This window comes from Nuphar pumila, chromosome 6 (genome assembly GCF_984573655.1).
Source record: "Nuphar pumila chromosome 6, dmNupPumi1.hap1.1, whole genome shotgun sequence".
Taxonomy (NCBI): domain Eukaryota; kingdom Viridiplantae; phylum Streptophyta; class Magnoliopsida; order Nymphaeales; family Nymphaeaceae; genus Nuphar; species Nuphar pumila.
The window spans coordinates 107,041,570-107,062,658 of NC_143254.1; the positions used below are offsets into that span (position 1 = coordinate 107,041,570).

Below are 21,089 nucleotides of genomic sequence, written 5' to 3' on the forward strand. Positions count from 1 at the left end.
TCACACAAAGGCGTACCCTATCATCAAGTGAAACTCATGTAGGACTTCAAACAGAAATTTGAGACAGCAAGAACACCGACCTACAGGCCTATAAGTTTTTCAGCATATAAGGATATAAGGATACGCATAGATGAACCTATATCAGAGACTAGCAATCGAAGATCCAGACACTAAAATAAAATGCATTTCTGTTAGACAAACCTGTATCAGCATTCCGCACAACTGGAGAACAGCATGCACAGGTGCGCACACACACACACATACGAGAGAGAGAGAGAGAGAGAAGCTTAAACTTCAACCAAAATTGTTCTTAATTCTTAAACTTGAGAAACTCAAGTTGGAAAGAATGGGAATTATGACCAACAAAATTTTGTGCGTCAAGGGTACCTGTAAAAATGCAAACCGACAAGGGGAAAACCAGTTTCAAGGCTTAAGAGCCAATGCAAGGCCAACTTTTGAGGCAGCACCGACAGCCTTGGGATCAATCTCGGCCGACAAAGTTATGAGTGATTTAAGCCTCCATTCATGCTGACAAAGCAGTGCTACACTTCCATTGTCACAAAATCGAGTCTTCACAAGTGTAAGAGGATCAACTGCATATGAACCCCCAATACTGAAACTGTTCTTAACTGTTGTAAATCCATGAGTAATTTCGGCAGCAACAGCAGCACTTCTCAAAGGATTCACTATGTGGATGTAAGAAGCCTTCAGTGTCTCTCCCTTGTCAGCCCTATACAACAAAAGGAGGTAGGGGAAGATTTATCAATCAAACAAAGAATCAAAGCAAATACATAGGATTAATATCAGCCAGACAATCTAGTTTTTTTTAGTTGACATCAAAGAATTGGCAAACCACCATAAAACCAATCCACAAGCTAAAACCAGACTCCATATACATTTAAGTAAAACAAAAAAAAGACAATTCTGCTCTTTATCACTTTCATCTTTTTTATAACCCAGATTGAATAAGGAACCAGAACTCACTGGGTCCATAGCACATAGACAGTCACTAAAGCCTCACAACTCGGATTTGAGCTAGAGATTAAAAAACAAAAAACATGATGGAAATTTTAGTCAGCTCTAAGGCCATCCGATAGGTTCATCTTTCTTTTGGCCCTTCTAGAATGATCAGAACAAGGGAAGGCAAATAAAACCTCATAAGCCCAAAAGAAGAGCAAGTGAATGCCCATGACAAACAAAATTTGAAGAGAATCTAAGTTTGTGAAAGTAAGAATAAAGTTTTTGAAAAAGGATATATAGAATCTCCTAACCATCCTAAACCGCTTAAAAATGCATAGTTGTAGGTGCTTGCTTATTCTGAACTTATAGATCCATTCATATAGCTTAGTAGAAAACACACAATTGATGAGGAAAATTTTTATGTTCTTATGTGCTCTTAGAGTGAACAAAAATCAATGGGTCATTATTGCACTAAAACTTGATGATCAGTTATCAAATTTTCTCATTATCCAAAGCATGAGTTTGTAGTAAATAAGCAATGATAAACACATCTATAGACAGATTAAGCTAAAAACATTTGCAACTATGTTTTTTTAAAGTGGTTAGGATGGGCAGGACAAAACTGGTCAGGGCTCTCTCTCTCTCTCTCTCTCTCTTATATATAATATATATGGGTAGTATTGATATTAGTGAAGGTACAAAACTATTGAGATGAAAATCATAGATGCAAGCTGTATCAACGCAATCTGACCCATAGATGTCTTCAACATGGTTTGATACTAACGATCAACCCTTGGATCATGTTTTCCTAACGTAAGAACACGACCTTGACCATGAAGTTTTGGTACTTTGTTGGGTCATTGATTTTTGAAGCTTGAAAAACTTGCTTACACAGCACAATCATATGATCCAAATTTCATTTCCAACAAAACAGTGTATTATCAACATCTGTAGGGTCTGATCTACAAAAAATATTTAAAAAAATGTGAAAATGAGATGATTTCTACTCAATAGTTCTGTGTGTCTGTTGTAATACAGAACCACCATAACTCACACCTGACTTACATAGATCTAGCCTCCATAGATCTAGCCTCCAAAAGCAAAAGCTATTTACAATTTTTATGTGTTAAAATTGCTTCCAACTTGATATTTTGACCCATTTTTTAACCAGCCTCCTCTTCATGGATTATGAAAAGTTGATCTTTCACCACCTTAAAAATTTAATCTCATGATTTATTGAAAATGGTTAAACTTACCAACATGGTAAATAAATCGTCCTAAACACATCAGTATGCTTAGATCCAGCATTTGGTGGCTGGATCGTGCAAACAAGAATGTGCACCACCGTAATTATCATGGCTCAGAGTCACAATAAACTTTCTCACACATACATACATGTGTTTATATTTATATATAAAGGAAAATATATTCGAAGAAGCAACAAGAATTTTGGTAGCATAACCCTGAAATAGCATGCAACAGCTTGTTAAAGCTCAGCAAATTTCTACACATCCAAATAAAAGAACAGGAACCAGAAGGTGCTAAGATTCTTTTATTGCATAATACATACAATATAACAGAAGCCGAGAAGTCTTGCTTGGTTAAGCCAACTCCAGCATTGTACTTTGTTAATGAAGCAGAAGCAGTATTAAACGCTACCTCTGCACCAAAGCTAAGCTCATCACTGCCAACTGCAGCCGACAACTCAATAAGAGGAGTGGGTGACAGACCAATGCTGGAATTAATAGCAGCATGATCATGAAGGTACTGCACTTCCAGCTGAGATGTGAAAGGACTATGAGAAATGCTACGTAAAAAAATAAAAATGTTCTTTCCCTGAAGATATACTAATTGTGCTTCAAAAGAAATGCTAACCTTTCCAGACTTATGATCAGGTACTTTAAAAGTAAGAGTAGTCCTTGCACGAGGGAAAATATCATTCAAAGTGATGATAGTTGAGATCTGTTAATATGCAAAAGTCAAAATGCAAGCAGCAAGTAGAAGTGATAAAACAGAACAAGGACATAATACATCAAAGAATTACTTAAAAAGAGCTACCTACCAATGCTACCATCAATTAGTGACTTGAAACCAATGTTAATCACTGACTCATATACTAAGCAAATTAAAAAGATACTATGACAACTGCTAAGTGCTAAATAACATCAAATTCTAACATAAGCAAAACAGGCTCAAGCAACAAAATGAGTATAAATAATGAGTATCTCCAGGTTTGCGAATTGCAGGTTGCAAGTTGAAAGTATGTAGCAGTTCTACGTGTGACCCTGTGCCTATATGTGCCTGACTTGGTGCAACACTCTTTCTGTTGAAACTTCAACTGGCATTCACAGCCACGTTCATGGGTCCAGGTCACAGGTCATGCTATGTAAAAATACGTATATCTGACCAGAGTTTTTCTCTTTTCTTTTCTTTTCTCCTTTCTGATTTTGAAAGGACACTGAAGAGATGTGATGCCTAATGTTACACAGACACCAAAGTTAAAACTAGAGCAACACTAACTTTTGAAACCTCTATATAGTTATACACGTTGATATATCAGGGTCAAGGGTCTAAAAGATATTCAGACATGAAGAACTACTCTGCTAAAAAGTTGTGTTGCTGGTCATGAAACAACATAGAGAGCCCAGAAATAATCGCTCCAAGTCTGTAGTTGTCTAAAACTGTTAGATCACCAACCAAGGTCCTGGGTTATCCTCCTGCTTTGAGGACACTGAAGCATAATATCAGCTAGAAGGAACAAATAGAATAAGATGTGAAATAACCAAGTGAAAATTAAATTGCACTCAAGGACATCCAGCATAATCACAGTTAGCAGATGTCATGCACACTGTGGATACCAAACAGCAGATGGTCATTTGTCAAAAAATAGGCAAAAGATATTATATGAATCAGGGTGAGAAGAATCAATGGATCAAATGTAACTTTTTATTTTTCCTTTTTTTGAGTGAGGGGGTCAGTTCTAGTGTGTCAAAGCCAACATAGGCATAAGCACCAGTTAGACGAGCATATACAGATGCAACTTTGAAAGAAACAGAAAACATGCAGTGTTTTGGGTGAATTCCTTACATTACAATCAGTATCTACTTTGAGATCAACAGTAGTACTTCGGTTTTTGTACACTGTGCTGATGTCACCAGTAAAGAGATCACCCTTCTTCACACCAGTTGTTGAAATCCCCTGCCAAATGATTTGTCTAATGCTTTAAGATTATTTCAATGCAAAAAAACAGTGTGAAAATATACAAGCAGAGAAGAGTTCTAAAATAACAAAGGCAGGACTGCAGGAACATAACAGGAACTGGGATTACATGATCCCATATAGACAACCCAGAGGACTTGTTAAAATCCACGTGCCTGCTGAATTTGAGTGGCAAGTGATTAATGGGCACAGCATCATTCAGATCCAACTGGATCTGATCAATAACCAGACATATGTTGGATCTAATTAATTTGATCCAATCAGACAAAGATAGATGTCAGTCAGGCCTAGACAGATCCAATTACATGTCCTAGGCTTAGGTAACATGGATCAAAAATTTTGTCAGATATAAAAATCGATATATGAAGTGCGCAGACCGATGACTGTACATCTGGATCTGGGACCAGTCACGGATACAACCATATAGGACTCAGCATGATCCAGACTAGAACCAGGTCAGATAAAGCATACTTTTAACCAATATTGCCAGGGTCCAACCTGGATACAACACTTTAACAAACCTGGTAGCAATTTAACTAACGTTATTGGTCATCTTCACTTGGAAAGAAAAGAAGGCTTGCATTTGATGATCTGGGGACCTTGCTTCTTGAGGTTGAATAGACCTTTTTTTCAGCATCCATTTCAAGTATGTCCATTTATCTTCTCTGTTCATTCCAGGTCTGGCTCAGGTGATACCCTTTATCAACACCCCTGGTCACAACCCAATAGTACTTCAACACAGAACCCCTGCTGTAAGATGGTGGTGGCCCACTACCATTAACAGCATGCCCTTCAATATAATTCATTGTTCCAGAAAAATAACTGTTTTGACCCTCCTTTCCCAATAGTCACTCTTGGATTTTACAGTTCTGGCAAGTGAAAATGCATGCTCCAGCAAATACAGAGGCATTTTCTTTTTTCTTTTCTTGTCTTTTTTTTATAGGCAAGCAGGCATTAGCAGACCCCTACCAGTTCATTAATCAAAAAAAACAAATTACATTAATCTTCCTAAAAGGAAGCTAATCCATAGAATACATAGAACCATTTCAAGATATAACCCCTAACTGTCGGCAAATAGAGAGGCATTTTCAGTTGCCAGAACTGTCAGACCCTCCATTAAAGAGGTCGCCACGAGCCTAGCTAGATTTCTGCATTAAGTGGGTCTTGCAAAGAGGGGCATGCACTGCAATACTGCTGAGTTACAACCAGAGCCAGTCATAATGGGAATGACCAGATCCCATGTTGTTTATGTCCATGAATTACCATAATGAGGGAGTGCTCATGCATTGTCATAATAAATTTCAAATTTCTGATCATAGATGCAAATTTCAACATTTTTTTCTAAAATCTTGCAATTTTATCACCACATTTTCAAAAAACTGATATAATCTCCAAAAAATACAATATTTTCAAAATATCATCTATTTTGAAAATAACACATTTTTATCATGATATTTAGCATTTTATATATTTTCTTATATACTTTTACAATTTAAATATACTGATATTTTTCAAGATTTTCCTGAGAAAAACTATTTTTTGATACTTATTGCGAGATTTTCCTTTGCAGAGAAAATCCTGATAACGAGATTTGTGACTATGTCTCTGATCCCACCAGATATTTTATCTAAGAAATGCCAGGGAGCCATCAGCATTGAAGGCACCGGGAAGAGCCTCAGCATGATTAGGGATTTTGTAACAATCCTATTCTTAGTATCATTTAAATGATTCTAATCAGATTCAAAGGTATTCAAGGAAGATGGAAAAAAGAACATATCTAAAACTCATGATCAACCCAAAAGATGAACAAGACGACAATTTTTGAACAACTATTCAAAGAAAAGAGAGTGAAAAATACCAGTCCTCCACTCAACATAGTCAAAGTAAACTTTTGATCATAGTTGTAGTCCCTATTTAGAAGATCTGCAAAAAAGACATCACTTCATTACCCAAAAGAACATAAATTAAAGAAAATAAAGAATGAGAACTTCCAGTTGTAAAAAAAGTTGACTCAACACCCAAGACCATTTATGCTACACATGCACCTTTTATAAATATAAACATGTATTATGTATAGTATCATTTAGCCAGAGTACAACATGAAACAACAGAAAAAGAAAAAGAAGAATTAAAATCCATAAACTGCAATGGCTAATTCCTGAGAAGTATTTTCTAAGTTGGAAAAATACAACTGTTGAAAAGGAAATCTTAAAAAACCCTACATTAGTAAGACAAAATGCAAGAAAGAAACTAAGTAAAAAGCTTGCAAGATCAAATGGATGAAGACTAAAAGTATAACTTTTCTAGTTTTATGGATAGATTCATGTAGTCAGAATTCAATGATAAATTGAGAAAACTGGAGACATTAGTCATTATGATGCATCTTTCTGTAAGGTGAAAGTTATTTGTCCCCCAACTGATGACCCAACTTTACCAATGGCAAACATCAAGAAACAGAGCAAATTCATGTATGTAATTTGCTAGGTACTGAAACCTATTTCAAATTCCCTTAATAATGACATGCCTAAACTGGACAGAAGTGTTATTGATGTTACAACTTACAAGGATGCTGTCAAAGGAGTAATGGCCTAGAGCAACTGCTGCACCCTCAGATGATACACAATAGCATGATTAGCATCTTATTGGATAATATGTCTATTGCATAATAAAAAAGATGAGAAACATACAGGGCTAAGCAATGGGCCGGCCCAGCCAAAGCCTTAGTTGCCAGGTCTGGGAGGTGGGGCCCTATATTGCTGCCTAGGCCGTCACCACCTAGGCTTTTTTTAAAGCCTAGGCATTTTTTTTTGAAGACATCATTTGTTTTCTTCTTCGAGGAAGAGAAGAAGAAAGAGAAAACATGTTATTTGTGTATTGCTTGTATTATGTCTATTGTTGAAAAGAATAAGAAGAATGAAAAGAAGAAGAGATATTATTTGTCCTTGTATCATATCTATTGTTGAGAAGAAGAAGAAGACATTATTTGTCTATTGTTTCTATTATGTCTATTTTTGTTGTTAATTTTTTTGTATACATGATTTTATTTTTTGTGTATTGTTCATTCACATTGTTAGTTGTATGGTTCATTTATTCAATTGTTAATTTATTCTTAATTTGTTTGAGCATGTTAAGGTTGTAATATAATTGTTTTACAGTGTTCAACAACATATTATTTGTCTATTGCTTATTATTGATTGAATTTATGTTGTATACATGTTTCTTATTATGTTTTTTATAATTTTTTTAATTTTGGGTACCGCCTAGGCTATTCATGACAACTAAGGACAGAGCCAGTGCAATTTTTCGGATAGGTTAACTGGCCAATTGATGGGGCTGGGCCTGGCCAAACCCGACTGGGCTGAGTCTCAAAAAGGAGGCCCAGAACCTGCCTGACACCAACCCCTAGCCACACATTTACTGATTCTAGATAACATTTATAATGAAGTCAATATAACCTTTCAAAATCTATCTTCTCCAACACACCACACCACCCCTCTTTTTGACCACCAGGAGCCAGTAGGTGGTATCCTTCAAAGAGTAAGAGGACGAGAAAGAGGTCAGGACCTAAAACACACACACACACACACACACACACAGGGGGGGGGGGGGGGGGGACAGGAGTAATGTCGGACGACGTTACAACATCGAACAAGCGGACGCGCGACTCGTAAAGGCTTTAGTGGCGGTCTTTTCTGCCGCTAAAACCCTTGTAGTTATAACTTATAATAGATTATAACTACAGGGACCTTTAGCAGCAATCCCTTTGGGTGGAAAAAATGTGTGTCATTGATCACGCGCTCGTCCGACCTAGGCGTCCAATGTTATACCCGTTCATATATATATGAAAAGTGACAGAAACTACACTTGACAACTGACAGCATACCAAAATCAATGTTGTCAAACTAAGAAACAGGAAACGATACGGGCATAGAAAAAAAGCAATATAAGAATTGAATGAGAATTGAAATGGAACACAAATAAAAACTAAAATAAAAGTGACTATTCTCATGATTTGTTAGTGTAAGAATTAATTTTTAACAAAATTTAAAAATGATGACTGCCAATTTAGAGAAAGCACGTGAAAGTGAGTGAGAAGCGTGAGAGGAAACATATAAAAAACATGAAAAGTAGAGTGAGAAAACATATAAGAAGAATAGATGAAGCATGTGGAAAGCATATGCGAAGCATGGGAGAATCGAGATTCCCATCAAGTTTCGGAAGCAGGGGGTATCGCGCTTCGGAAGCGAGTTTCCGGGTAGCGGGCTTCCCACCTATCTAAGAAGCTTCTGGTAGCTCTGACCAAAACTAATGGGTGTCTCAAGATGCTCCATTGTAAACTAGCTAAAATTTTGAAACAAGATAGACCAGGCAATTAGAGAGTGAGAATTACTCGTGATGCATGTGTAATTTTCTGAATGCTTCTGTGCTTGTCTATGCATGTGCTTCTCATCTAGTTGTGCATCAAAATTGTCACTAGATTACAGTGTGCATCACAAGAACCTTAAGAGAACTCCATCACCATGATTTGACCACAGCAATCCAATTCATCTTACTGTAAGAAATATTATGAAGGTAAAAATTAAGGAAATATCAGTCTTATCCATCACACGCTCAACTATGTGCTTTCATCATTGACTTTGCAATTTTAGGTAATGTGTATTTTCTGTTAACCTGTGACTTGTAGGTTCCATTAAAGACAATGCACCAGTAAAATTTTAACAACTAACACATAACATAGATGTGCATTCCTAAGACATTTGACAACACATCCAAATCATTTCATCTTATCATAACAAATCCAATGAAGGAGTACATATAAATTGCAGATCTCCTGTAATAGAAAGCTTCTTTGAAATAAATGATGAACTATGTCACATGGGTGCGGGTGCGTGTGCGGGTGCGGGGATTCGGCACTTCCAAAAAACCCGGGTGCGGGGGTGCGGCAGGGGCAAAAATGTAATATATATATATATATATATATATATATATATATATATTAGAAAAGGGAATAATAATAATAATAGTAATGTAATAATAAACATATATTAAAAATCTAGAAATAATTTTAATGTATGGATCCAACATGCGGATCCACACCGCAAGAGAACCGCGGATCCACCTCGCTGCTGGATCCCGGGTCTTGGACTCGGCCCGTACCCTACGAGGAAAAAAAAGTATAATTTAAGGCAACCCGATACAGGTTGCTCGATAAAACGAGGGTGGTTCCCGCAAGGTGAAATCGCAAAGGGGGAGGGGGGCGGAGCATAGCCACCAAGAGGACGGGGCGCTCCTACCTTTTCGGGGACCACCGTCCTCAAATAGGGGTCCCAAACCCCTTCTCTTCCACTCTCTGCCTCCCACGCTCTCGTTCTTGCGCACGCCAGCAGGAGCAATCGATGCCCTCTACATTTCCCTCTATCTCCTTTTCCCCCTGCCTCTCATCTTCCTCTGTTTTTTCGTTCTCCCTCTCGGCCCGAGCTCGACAGTAGCAGCACCGACAGACCTCCACTCTCACGACAACAGCCTCCTCGCCGGTTAAGGTAGGTTTTACTGTGATTTCGCACAACTACTGAGTTTTCAAGCATGCTTTGGATTTGCTGTAACTCTCAACTCGAAAAATTGGGGGTTTGGGTTTGCCGTGAATCCCCAAATCAAAAATTTGGGATTTAAGGTAGGGTTTATTACGATTGTTGAGGGTGTATTCTGTTTCAAGTTGCAATGGGTTGTAATACACCCAAATCGAAAAGATTTTGAAGTTTTAGAGGGGTTTTCGTGTGGATGCAACTGCGAGCCTTTTCGTGTGCCGAAATGGCCCTGGGTGCGGTCAACGCACCCGGTGCCGCACCCGCGTCGAGTCGCGTCGACACGGGTGCGGCACCCTGCTAGCCGAATCCCTGTGACATAGATGATGAACATAAAGGTAATAGGGGAAAAGAAATAGATGGTTACAACAGCACCAGAAAAAGAACAGATTTAGAAAGAGAAATGATCAAACAGTCCTGAGAATTTCTCATGTTCCTTTACAAGAATGATCATTATGACTAGATCCAAGAAAAACAGATTCACCAACCAAATTAGAACCTCAAATCACAAGGATGCAGCAACAATTTATTATTTTTCAACTATAAAGAATAAGCACGTTATTGATACCTTTTGCTTTCTTCCCAATATCAGAGAATGGACCTGGACCCTTCCCCATCTCTAAACCCTAAATCAAGTAGGATCTCTCTGCAAAAACAAAATAAGAGTCTAGCTTATAGACTTTCAAAAGTGAGCCAAAGTTCACAACACAGAAAAAGGAAAAAGATGACTAAGTTATATATTCTCCATTGCTTTTATCCATCAAATCACAAAAAATAAATAGTGATATTACATAATGTAACCATTTGAGGGTTCAAAAGTCAAAATTCTTAATCTCTTTCACGAAGCACAGCAATGATGTATGATGAAAAGTCCCGTCACTCGGATAGTTCTCAACATCTGCATGCACCAATCGTGAACAGGACTCAACAGGTTCTGCTTGAATTGAATGCCAACAGCAAACAACCTTAGCTTTCCAGCTCCTAATAGCTTCCAGGTCAATCCACCTCCCCATGAAAGACAGAAATAATATTGCATAATGCAATTATCTGAGGGTTTAGAAGTCATATTTGCACCAATTGTATGGTATTTTCTAACCCAGATGACTGTAAGTCCAGACTATGTTAGCACTCGGTATGCGCCTGCATTCTTAGGAAGAGGAAGCAACTAAACTGCTCATAAATTCATAATGTTTCAGCCAATTATCAGGTGATAAGTGGTTCCTATCATTGAACATGATAAATATAAGATATTTGTGTTGAAGCCCACTAATATATTTGAAATATCATTAATGGAACTTAAAAAGTTGGCAGTTCCCTTGGGAATTCATAAAAATGAAATGCTACAGAAGTATGTGATTCAATATTATGGTATCGTTTGGTTGCACATGGTGAAATAAATGTGTACTGGATAGCATGCATATGATACAATTGGGTACTACAAAATTTTATGTCACCCACATATGACCCCCTAAAAAGTTGCAGACACATACTTGAGCTGGAAAAAACTTAACAGGTAAACTTGCAAAACATGGTGAATTCTGTGTATTTTATTTTTTATCCAAGCTAAATTTAAAAGATCAAACCAAACAACCCTTATAAATTTATTATTTAAGACAACAGAGAAAAGAGGGTGGTGATCTATGATGGACACTGTGAAATTGTCTACGAAGAGACAATACGCATACAAGCACAAATACTTTATAAAAGAAGTGCACGAAAGCACTCTCACAACACTTGAACAAAATACGCAAAAAGCGTATAAATAATAAACATGCAATAATGCATGTATTTCATAAAATGGAAGCAAATGCTTGAGACTCTCAAGCTTGTTTTACAACAAGGGGGAACACCCTTATTTATACAAGAGAGAAGAGGTGCAAGAGGGGGCTCCCCAAAGGAGTCGTTGGGGAGCTCCCAACGGTCACAATTGTGACCGTTGGGGGCTCCCCAACGACTCTATTGGGGAGGCCCCCAATGCACCTTTTTGTTTAAGCAAAAAGGAAAAAATAAAAGAAAAGGAATTACAAAAAATAAAAGGAAAAAAATACAGCATATTCCAAATGGAATATGCGCAAAATGTAAAAAGACAGAAATACCCTTTTTGGGTAAAATAAAAAAGGGGGAAAATGGGAAAATATATAAATATATATACTTATATATAGAGATACGTATACATATATTATATGTATACGTATCTCTATGTATATAAGTATATATATTTATACTTACAATAATGTTTTTGAGTATACATGTTAACACCCCCCCTCAAACTTACGGTGTGATAACCGCAAGTTTGCCAAGGAGGAAATGAAATCTAAGCGAACAAAGAGCTTTTGTGAAGAAGTCCGCAAGTTGATACTCAGACGTCACGTATGGTAAATCAATGACCTTCTTCAAGTATTCTTCCCTGACATAATGGCAGTCCATCTCTATATGCTTTGTTCGCTCGTGAAAGGTGTGGTTTTTGGCAATATAGATTGCACTTTTGTTGTCACAGCACAGCTTTGTTGGTTCTCTGATGGGCACTCTCATATCTTCCAAAAGTTGTCAAATCCATACGATTTCCATGGTAGTGGATGCCATGGCTCTGTATTCGGCTTCAGTGGATGACAGAGAGACCTTCTGTTGCTTTTTACATCGCCATGAAATCAAAGATTCACCTAAGAAAACACAAAAACCAGTGGTAGAGTGACGGTTACTAGGGTCACCTCCCCAATCTGAGTCAGTATAAGCAAGTAATTTTAAATCAGAAGAAGAAGATAAAAATACTCCCTTATTTACTGTGCCCTTCAAGTATCTGATGATGCGAAGAACAGCACTCATATGAACGGTTGTGGGAGCGTGCTGAAACTGACTGGCGATGTGTATAGCATGTGACAAATAAGGTCGAGTAATACTAAGATACATTAAAGAACCTACCAACTGCTTGTAAGGGGTAGGATCGGTTAAGGGAACACCATCGTCAATCTTCATTTTTGCTTCCACAACTTCAGGAGTTTCGCATACTTTGTCATCAAAAATCTCGGATCTGTCAATAATCTCAAGTTTAGACTGAGATAGAAAATAACCACGTTGTGAATAGGCAACCTCAATTCCAAGAAAATATGTCAGAAAACCCAAGTCTGACATCTCAAATTTTGAAGTCAAGACGGACTTAATACCCTTGACTCCTTGAACATCATCACCTGTAATTAACATGTCATCAACATAGAGTAATAATATGGCAATCCCTGCATTAGATTTTCTAGTAAATAGAGCAATGTCAGTATAACACGAGGAGAAACCATTTTCCAACATTACACTGGTAAATCTGTCATACCAGGCTTTGGGAGCCTGTTTCAAACCATAGAGGGCATTTCGAAGACGAAGAACTTTATCTTTAGGAATCTTCATGCCTGGTGGGGCATCCATATACACTTCTTCGTTAAGATCACCATTTAAAAAAGCATTTTTCACATCCATTTGAAAAATGTTCCAATTTTTAATAGATGCAACAGAAATAAGACATCTAACTGTAACCATTCAGGCTACAGGAGCAAAAGTTTCTTCATAATCAATTTCATACTCTTGCCCATACCCTTTTGCAACTAAGCTAGCTTTATACCTTTCCAGGGATCCGTCGCTTTTAGTTTTAACCTTAAAAACCCATCGACAACCTATAGTTTTCTTTCCTATGGGTAGAGTTTGGAAATCCCAAGTTTTGGCTCTTTTGAGAGCATTAAGTTCATTTTGCATGGCTTCTTGCCATTCTATACATTTTTTAGCTTCTTCAAAATTTCTTGGCTCAAAATAAGAGTGAATGGCACTAACACAAGCCCTATATCCGGGTGAAAAAGAATCAAAGGAGACAAAACGAGTTGGTGGTCTCCTATTCCTTTCAGATCTTCGGTGATCGAGAGTAGGAACAAGCTCACTATATTGGTCAATGGCACTTCTAAAGGTGTCTTGGTTTCTACGGGAGTAGGTTATCGGATCACTTGAAATCCTGTTTTCTTGATTATTGAAAGGGTTATGTTCTTCAACATCACCATCATTTTCCTCATCGTGATTTGATAATACATCATCATCACTAGATATATCATCATTACTAGCCAATAAATAAAAAAGGAATGAATAATCAAAATTTTCTTGTTGAGAAACATTTTTTTCAAATCCACTCTCATTTTCTAAAAACGTTACATTTCTAGAAACATATAATTTATCATCTCGAAGATCATAGCAACGAAACCCTTTTTGAGTTTCGGAATACCCAAGAAAGGCACAGGGGATAGCTTTGGGAGAGAGCTTGTCATTTTTATCCGTAAGTATAAAACATTTATACCCAAAAACACGTAACCTATTATAATCAGGTTGGAGCTTATATAAGTCTCAAAAGGGGATATTTTTCCTAATATCCTAGATGGTAAGCGATTTATCAGATAAACAGAAGCAAGAGCTGCTTCAGCCCAAAAGTTCTTAGGAATGTTTTGAGAAATAAGCAGGGTCCTAGTGGTCTCAATGATGTGCCTATGTTTTCTTTCGGCCAACCCATTCTGTTGAGGGGTTTTAGGACAAGACCTTTGGTGAATAATCCCGTGATCCTCAAGATATATTTTAAATTGGTTGGAGAGATATTCTCCTCCCGAATCACTTCTAAAAATCTTTATATTACTGTTGAATTGATTCTTGATCACTGAGTGAAAGGTTTTAAAACATGTAAAAACTTCATGTTTGTACTTAAGGAAATAGATCCATGAATACCTGGAGAAATCATCCACAAAAATAACATAGTAAGAAAAGCCTCCCTTTGAAACAACAGGTGCGGGTCCCTAAACATCGGAATGAACAATTTCAAAGGTTTTAGATGAGAACATAGTTATTTGCTCAAAAGGTAAACTTTGCATTTTTCCGAGAATACAATCATTACAGGAAAATGAACTTTTACATAGATCCTTTGCAAAATGTAAATAAGATAACTTGGTGATATTAGGATGACCAAGTCTTTTGTGCCACATGTTTATATCTTTGTTCCGAGCAACATTACAAAAAGATTTTGGAACTTGAAGAGATTCCATATAGTATAAGTCTCCTTTTCTAAAGCCTTCCCCAATCAATTTCCCGGACCGGTGATCCTGTATTAAACATTTGTCATATGAAAATTTAATATCACATCCATGGTCCGAGAGTTGAGAAACAGAGAGAAGGTTTAAGTTAAGTTTAGGTATAAATCTAATTTTTTGAATGAAAAAATCTTGAGTTTCAAAATTACCTATTCCTTTAATTTCAAGAGAGGTTCCATCTGCAGTGGAAACAAAGGATGGAGAAACATTTTTTGAATAATCGGAAAGTGAAAACATGTTTGGGGACATATGAAAAGATGCACCTGAGTCCAAAAGCCAAGAGACTTTACCTGGAATGGAAGAAGTAGACACGGCGGCACCGGATGTAGCTCCCTTGAGAAGAGGTTGAAGGGCTTCCACTATTTGATTTAACGAGAGTGACCCACTTGATGATGCCTCTTCCTTTTGTGGTACACCGGTGGTGGCCATAGCGAGAAGCTTCTTCCATTTGGGACATACGGGTTTGATATGTCCCGGTTCTTTACAAAAGTGACAAATAGTCTTGCTATAGTCCCTCTTTTCTCTTTGTCCACCATCTCCTCCTTGATTTTGGAATTTAAAATGAGGAGTACGATAGGTCTTTACATTATTTCCGGGTCTTGATACGGCATTGACCTCATTGTTTTCTTCATGATTACAAGGAACCACAAGAACATTTGATCCTTGTTTACATAAATTCATACGAGTCTCCTCACCACTTAATTTGGTGAGAACATCGTCAAGAGAGGGAGGAGTAAATGAGGATAGAAGTGATGACCTTATTTGCTCAAATTTCGGTCTTAACCCATTCAAAAAATTGAAGAACTGATCTTCTTCAAGTTGCTTGTGGCGGAGTTCAATTGTCTCTCCACTCCATTTTGGTTCAAGCATAGAAAGCTCATCCCAAATAGAGGAAAGGTCGGCAAAATATTCCCTAATAGACATTTCACCTTGAGTAAGGGAGAGAGCCTTCTTTTGAAGGTAATATTTATGGGATAGATCTCTTGATGTATACATTTTCTCAAGATAATGCCAAGCTTCCGATGCTTTTTTGAACTTGATAATGTTGGCGTTAATCTTTGTTTCGACGGATGCGAAGAACCAAGAAAGAATCTTGAAGTTCTTCATTTCCCATTCGTCGTGCTTCTTGGAGTATTCTTCAAGAGCTTTGATTCTTTCCTCTCCCTCAAGAATCTTGATTTCACTTCCGTCCATTACGGTTATTTTGGGTTCCGGTTCCGGAATTGTGCCTTGCACATAACCCCACAATCCTTTTCGTTTTATGTGAGCCTCCATGTTCCCGGCCCAAATGTGATAGTTGGACCCATTCAACTTGAAGCCAAGAGCAAAGTGAGACTCTTTCTCACCCATTAATGCGTAAAGAGAAGGAGAAAAGGGGTGTACCAACACAATGTTTCAACTTCTAGCTGGCAGAAGATCCTTCTAAAATATTTGAGAAGCAAGATCCACCACTTCAATCTCTAAAGATCCGAAGGCACGATTTTAGAGGCACTCGAAAAAAGGAGAATCCCACGATCTTCAATCACCAACCTTGCTCTGATACCATGTGAAATTATCTACGAAGAGACAATACGCATACAAGCACAAATACTTTATAAAAGAAGTGCACAAAAGCACTCTCACAACACTTGAACAAAATACGCAAAAAGCGTATAAATAATAAACATGCAATAATGCATGTATTTCATAAAATGGAAGCAAATGCTTGAGACTCTCAAGCTTGTTTTACAACAAGGGGGAACACCCCTATTTATACAAGAGAGAAGAGGTGCAAGAGGGGGCTCCCCAAAGGAGTCGTTGGGGAGCTCCCAACGGTCACAATTGTGACCGTTGGGGGCTCCCCAACGACTCTATTGGGGAGGCCCCCAATGCACCTTTTTGTTTAAGCAAAAAGGAAAAAATAAAAGAAAAGGAATTACAAAAAATAAAAGGAAAAAAATACAGCATATTCCAAATGAAATATGCGCAAAATGTAAAAAGACAGAAATACCCTTTTTGGGTAAAATAAAAAAGGGGAAAAATGGAAAATATATAAATATATATACTTATATATAGAGATACGTATACATATAATATATGTATACGTATCTCTATGTATATAAGTATATATATTTATACTTACAATAATGTTTTTGAGTATATATTTTAACAGGACACAACTCATGGGTGTTAGTAACTTCTTAATAGAGACATCTTTCCACACATCAATTCAGAGACAGACAGGATTTTCAACAGTTTCCTAACCTCATATCTAAATATTGTGCTTTTAAAATCATATTTACATTCCTACAACAAAGATAAGAGTAAAAAAAAAATGTTGGATGAACATAGCATGAAAAGAAAACGATCAAGCAAAAGGTATTATAGCTTGGCAAACTGCCAGAAATGCAAAATAGACATAGAAGCTATGTCATCCGACCTTTAAAAAAATGCCTGAATACTTGGGTCCACTTTTATATCCATGTTATGTCTATAAAATTTTGACAATGTCTATAATTAGTGCATACAGTTAACTCACTGCAAGACATGATTATGCTGAAAGCCTGAAACCTTCCACACAGAGCTGCCAATGAATCCAGCAGTACCACAAGAGTTGCACAAACCACTGAAGGAATTTATTTTACATTTATTTATTTATTTCTTCTTACATATTAGGAGTTCCTCTACTCAACAACACCATGGATCTCAATGATCCCTCATGTGTGCACAATATCCCATTTTCTCAATCTTCCTCAGCAGATAAATTTCTTGAAGCTTCTATTTATATATTCTCAGGTTGAACAAAATGGAAATCCTTTGGAAAAAAAATAGACTTTTCTAAGAAAAAGGGAGAAAAGATGAAACAAATACTAAAGTAATTGACAATAAAGATGAATTTTATCCCGGCAGCAGACCCAGCTCTCAGAAGCAACAAATCACCCTTGCAACACTTATTTTTCCAAAAATCATATACACAAAAATATCTCAAGGAAATTAAATGGCTCACAAATAGAAAAGATTTTTCATACAGTTTTTCAGAAGATAGACCAATATTACGTTGGTATCACAAAGATCGTAGTGGGATTTTCCTGTCATATGAGCAATCTATCTGTGTTAAGTAATGCCAATGGCTTCAAACAATTGAAAACATTTTAAATAATTGTCCATGCATTTGATCAACAATTTAGTTTACCCTTTAGGTTCATCAAAGGAAGAAGTGGCATATAGGGATGGGTTCCAATAAAGAAATTTACGCCTCAAAGAGACCTGTACTATGGCATGCCAACCTGAAATGCATGAAAATTTAACAAAATATACGATGATGATGATAGAAATAATGTTGCAGAGCATATGATGCATACAGAGCAAAACATTAAAAAGTTGAGAAACAAAAAGATTTCATATATGATAATATCAAACAAGATTACTAAATGGAGACCAGCGAACAAAATATAACACAAGCTACACTAAAACATGAAAAAAGAAGGAACTTGCTGGGAACTAAAGAACATGGCAACGATTTGACAATGAGTAGGATATGAAAAGAATATTCTTGGAAATTTTGATGCACGACGTGGAAAATAAGGCAGGATCAGTCACTGTATTTTGTCAATGGATAGGCAGGTAGGACGTTGACAATTCTGGTATTACAATTAGTGTAACCAATTTAAAGGATGGCAAAACATCAACATTAAGCAATCCCATGGGTGCCAATAAGTTTGATTTCTCCACCTGTCCAACTGAAACCGAATCTAACTGGTCATCCTAAACATCACACGAGTTTGTTAAGTCACAGGCGTAGATATGAATCAAAATACCTTTTGGTTAAGATGTTGCAGTCTTCCTCAATCCTTAAGCCATAGGGCTCATAGAGTCACATGCATTAATTTCAGGCATATCTCGTCAAGGCAAAATCTTGGCATATTAAAGGCTTTTTATAAATTGCAAGAAAATCTAAGGAATAGAAAAATGAAAATTCACCAAAAAAAAAGAAAATAATATGTTTTAATTAATTTTTGAAAATTTGTAAAGAAAAGACAGAGCATATCCAAAATTGTAAAAAGGTCAAATTAATATAAATTCATACTTAAAATTACAAAAGAAATGGAAACAAAAAGATTCTAAGATACATTGATAGTATTGTGATGTTTATAAATAGCCATTTTTTTTGCAAACAGAACTATAGTTTTTTTTTAATAATTTTGTCCACTATTGTGATAACATCATAATATTTTCAAAATATTGGTGATATCTGTGATAACAGTTTAAACCAGCACAAGAAGGGCACTTAAGATTTAAGAAAAATGTCCCTCAGATGCTGCAGTATACATAATCATAAAGCCGATGGATACCAGCACATTATCCGAAGTGAGTGTGACCAGATAACTACATATATAACAGCATCCAATGACTACAAAACTGACAGTTATCTTTAATACCTGGTGAAATAGAAAAGCTGCAAATGCTGGAATTGGTAGACCCTAACCACTTTAACCTCCTAACCGTCCAAACCAGACAGAAAAAACACAGCTGTGTTATTTGCTAAATTTTAACTTACCGATGCACTGTATATAGCTGACTTAGCAGAAAACGTAAATTAGATTAGGAAAATTCCATGTTGAGATGTGTTTTTAGAGAGATCAAAATTCAATGGCTCGTATTGCGCTAAAAAAAATGTGTTACATTCAAATTTTCTTTAAATTAAGCTGATCCAAACCATGTTTTTCAGTAAATAAAATTGATAAACACATCGACAGGTTCCAATTGGGCAAAACACACTTTCGAGTTTCAACTGTGATTTCTCTCAAGTACTTAGGACGGTTAGGATACAAACTGGTTAGGACCTACCAATTCTTACACACACGGGCGCGTGCGCATGCACGCGCACAAACAACGTTTTTTTTGTATATTCAAGGTCATTACATTGCTTATGGGATTGCAAAAATTGGGAGATGGATAAGTACTAGTGATCTTCATCCCACCACATACCATCCCTTAACATGCAAGAATATCAGAAGTATTACCACAGCATCAGTTCATAACATATTCACTAGTGTTTGATCAAGAGAGATCAACAAAGCCAAATAAAGGCCGTAAACAGCTCATCCTAGCATCAATTTTTTCCACTTAAAATCAAATCAAAACGACCTCGATAACACGAAGCAAAATATTCCAATGAAATTTAAAGAACAGAAAAGGCATGAAACATAGCTCTAAATGATCACAGACACGAAGCTTCATCGTGGGGGAATCGGCAAATAACACATGCCCATGTTGAAAATGGAAAGAAAAAAAGGGAAAAAAAAAAAACAGACAAACAAAGGAAATGGAGAAGAAGGATGAAAGAGAAAAACGAAGCCTATCGAGAAAAGAAAGGAAAAACGAAGTGGCAGAGAGGGGGGGGGGGGGGGGGGGAGTACTCACAAAGAAAAGGGGTGGAACGGGAAAGCGTAGAGGCCTCCGCTGCGTTCTGCAGACGCAGCCCTTCGCCTGCTACGTTTGCCGCGCGGGACGACGAGGGCTGGCTTCGTAGGAGAGAAGAATTACGAGAATGCCCCGATCATTGCTCGTGGTGACCGAAATATCTTGGTTTAAAAGGCGTGTGTTTTGTGGTTTGGCCAGACCGTGTCCAAGATCTACGAATCCAAAATGTGACCTCGTGGTCCAAGAACTCATATCGTGTCTTGCTCACTCCTGACCAAGTTTTGTAATCTAAAAACAATGCCACTAATCTAGGTTCAAATATCATGGGTGTCACCTCTTGCAAGCCGGCGTGGCGAGCCACGGAGTTTTACTTTGCAAGAATAGCGATCATAAGTACGGCAGACAAAGCCAGCGCAACTAGGTCTAGGTCTAGGTCTATGATCTTGTGGGTGGTTTCTCTATGTAAATATAAAATAATAATAATAATAATATCAGTAATCGTGAAAAATATAAAACATAGGTCTATCTCGTTTGTTAAAATGATGATAAAAATGTGATATTTTCAAAACAAAAGTAGTACCTTGAAAATATTGACCTACCAACTTACTCCCTTTCCGCACGTAAACATTTGATATTGTAACAGCAGCATTCGTGGCAATCGGGTCGGATTGGCGGGTCAGCATACCTCAACATGAACACGGCCCGTTTATTAAATGGGTCAGATGTGGCAAACGTGAACACGATCCATTTATTAAACGGTTAACCCGACACAACACGGTTAACCCGTTTAATAAACGAGTCTCGATCGGAGATTCCGCCGTCGAGC

General features: G+C 37.1%; 1 protein-coding gene across 1 annotated transcript; it reads right to left on the minus strand.

Annotated features, from left to right (window-relative positions):
• Nucleotides 1–293: 293 nt before the first annotated feature.
• VDAC4 (voltage dependent anion channel 4) lies at nt 294–20,392 on the minus strand. Its single transcript, XM_090010584.1, has 7 exons — nt 20,264–20,392; nt 10,330–10,407; nt 6,038–6,102; nt 4,048–4,158; nt 2,836–2,922; nt 2,531–2,739; nt 294–730 (listed from the first exon to the last, which is right to left on the minus strand). The coding sequence occupies exons 2-7, from the start codon at nt 10,376–10,378 to the stop codon at nt 424–426; spliced, it is 828 nt and encodes a 275-aa protein (XP_089866710.1). The 5' UTR covers nt 10,379–10,407; nt 20,264–20,392; the 3' UTR covers nt 294–423.
• Nucleotides 20,393–21,089: the final 697 nt, after the last annotated feature.

Bases quoted from the DNA above. Each gene is read 5' to 3' on its own strand.
- VDAC4 (XM_090010584.1), bottom strand. From the start codon at position 10,378: ATGGGGAAGGGTCCAGGTCCATTCTCTGATATTGGGAAGAAAGCAAAA. The intron at 6,103-10,329 runs GTATCAATAACG...TCTTTTTTGCAG, and splicing joins TATTGGGAAGAAAGCAAAAG to ATCTTCTAAATAGGGACTAC. The intron at 2,923-4,047 runs GTAAGGAATTCA...GCATATTAACAG, and splicing joins AAGTAGATACTGATTGTAAT to ATCTCAACTATCATCACTTT.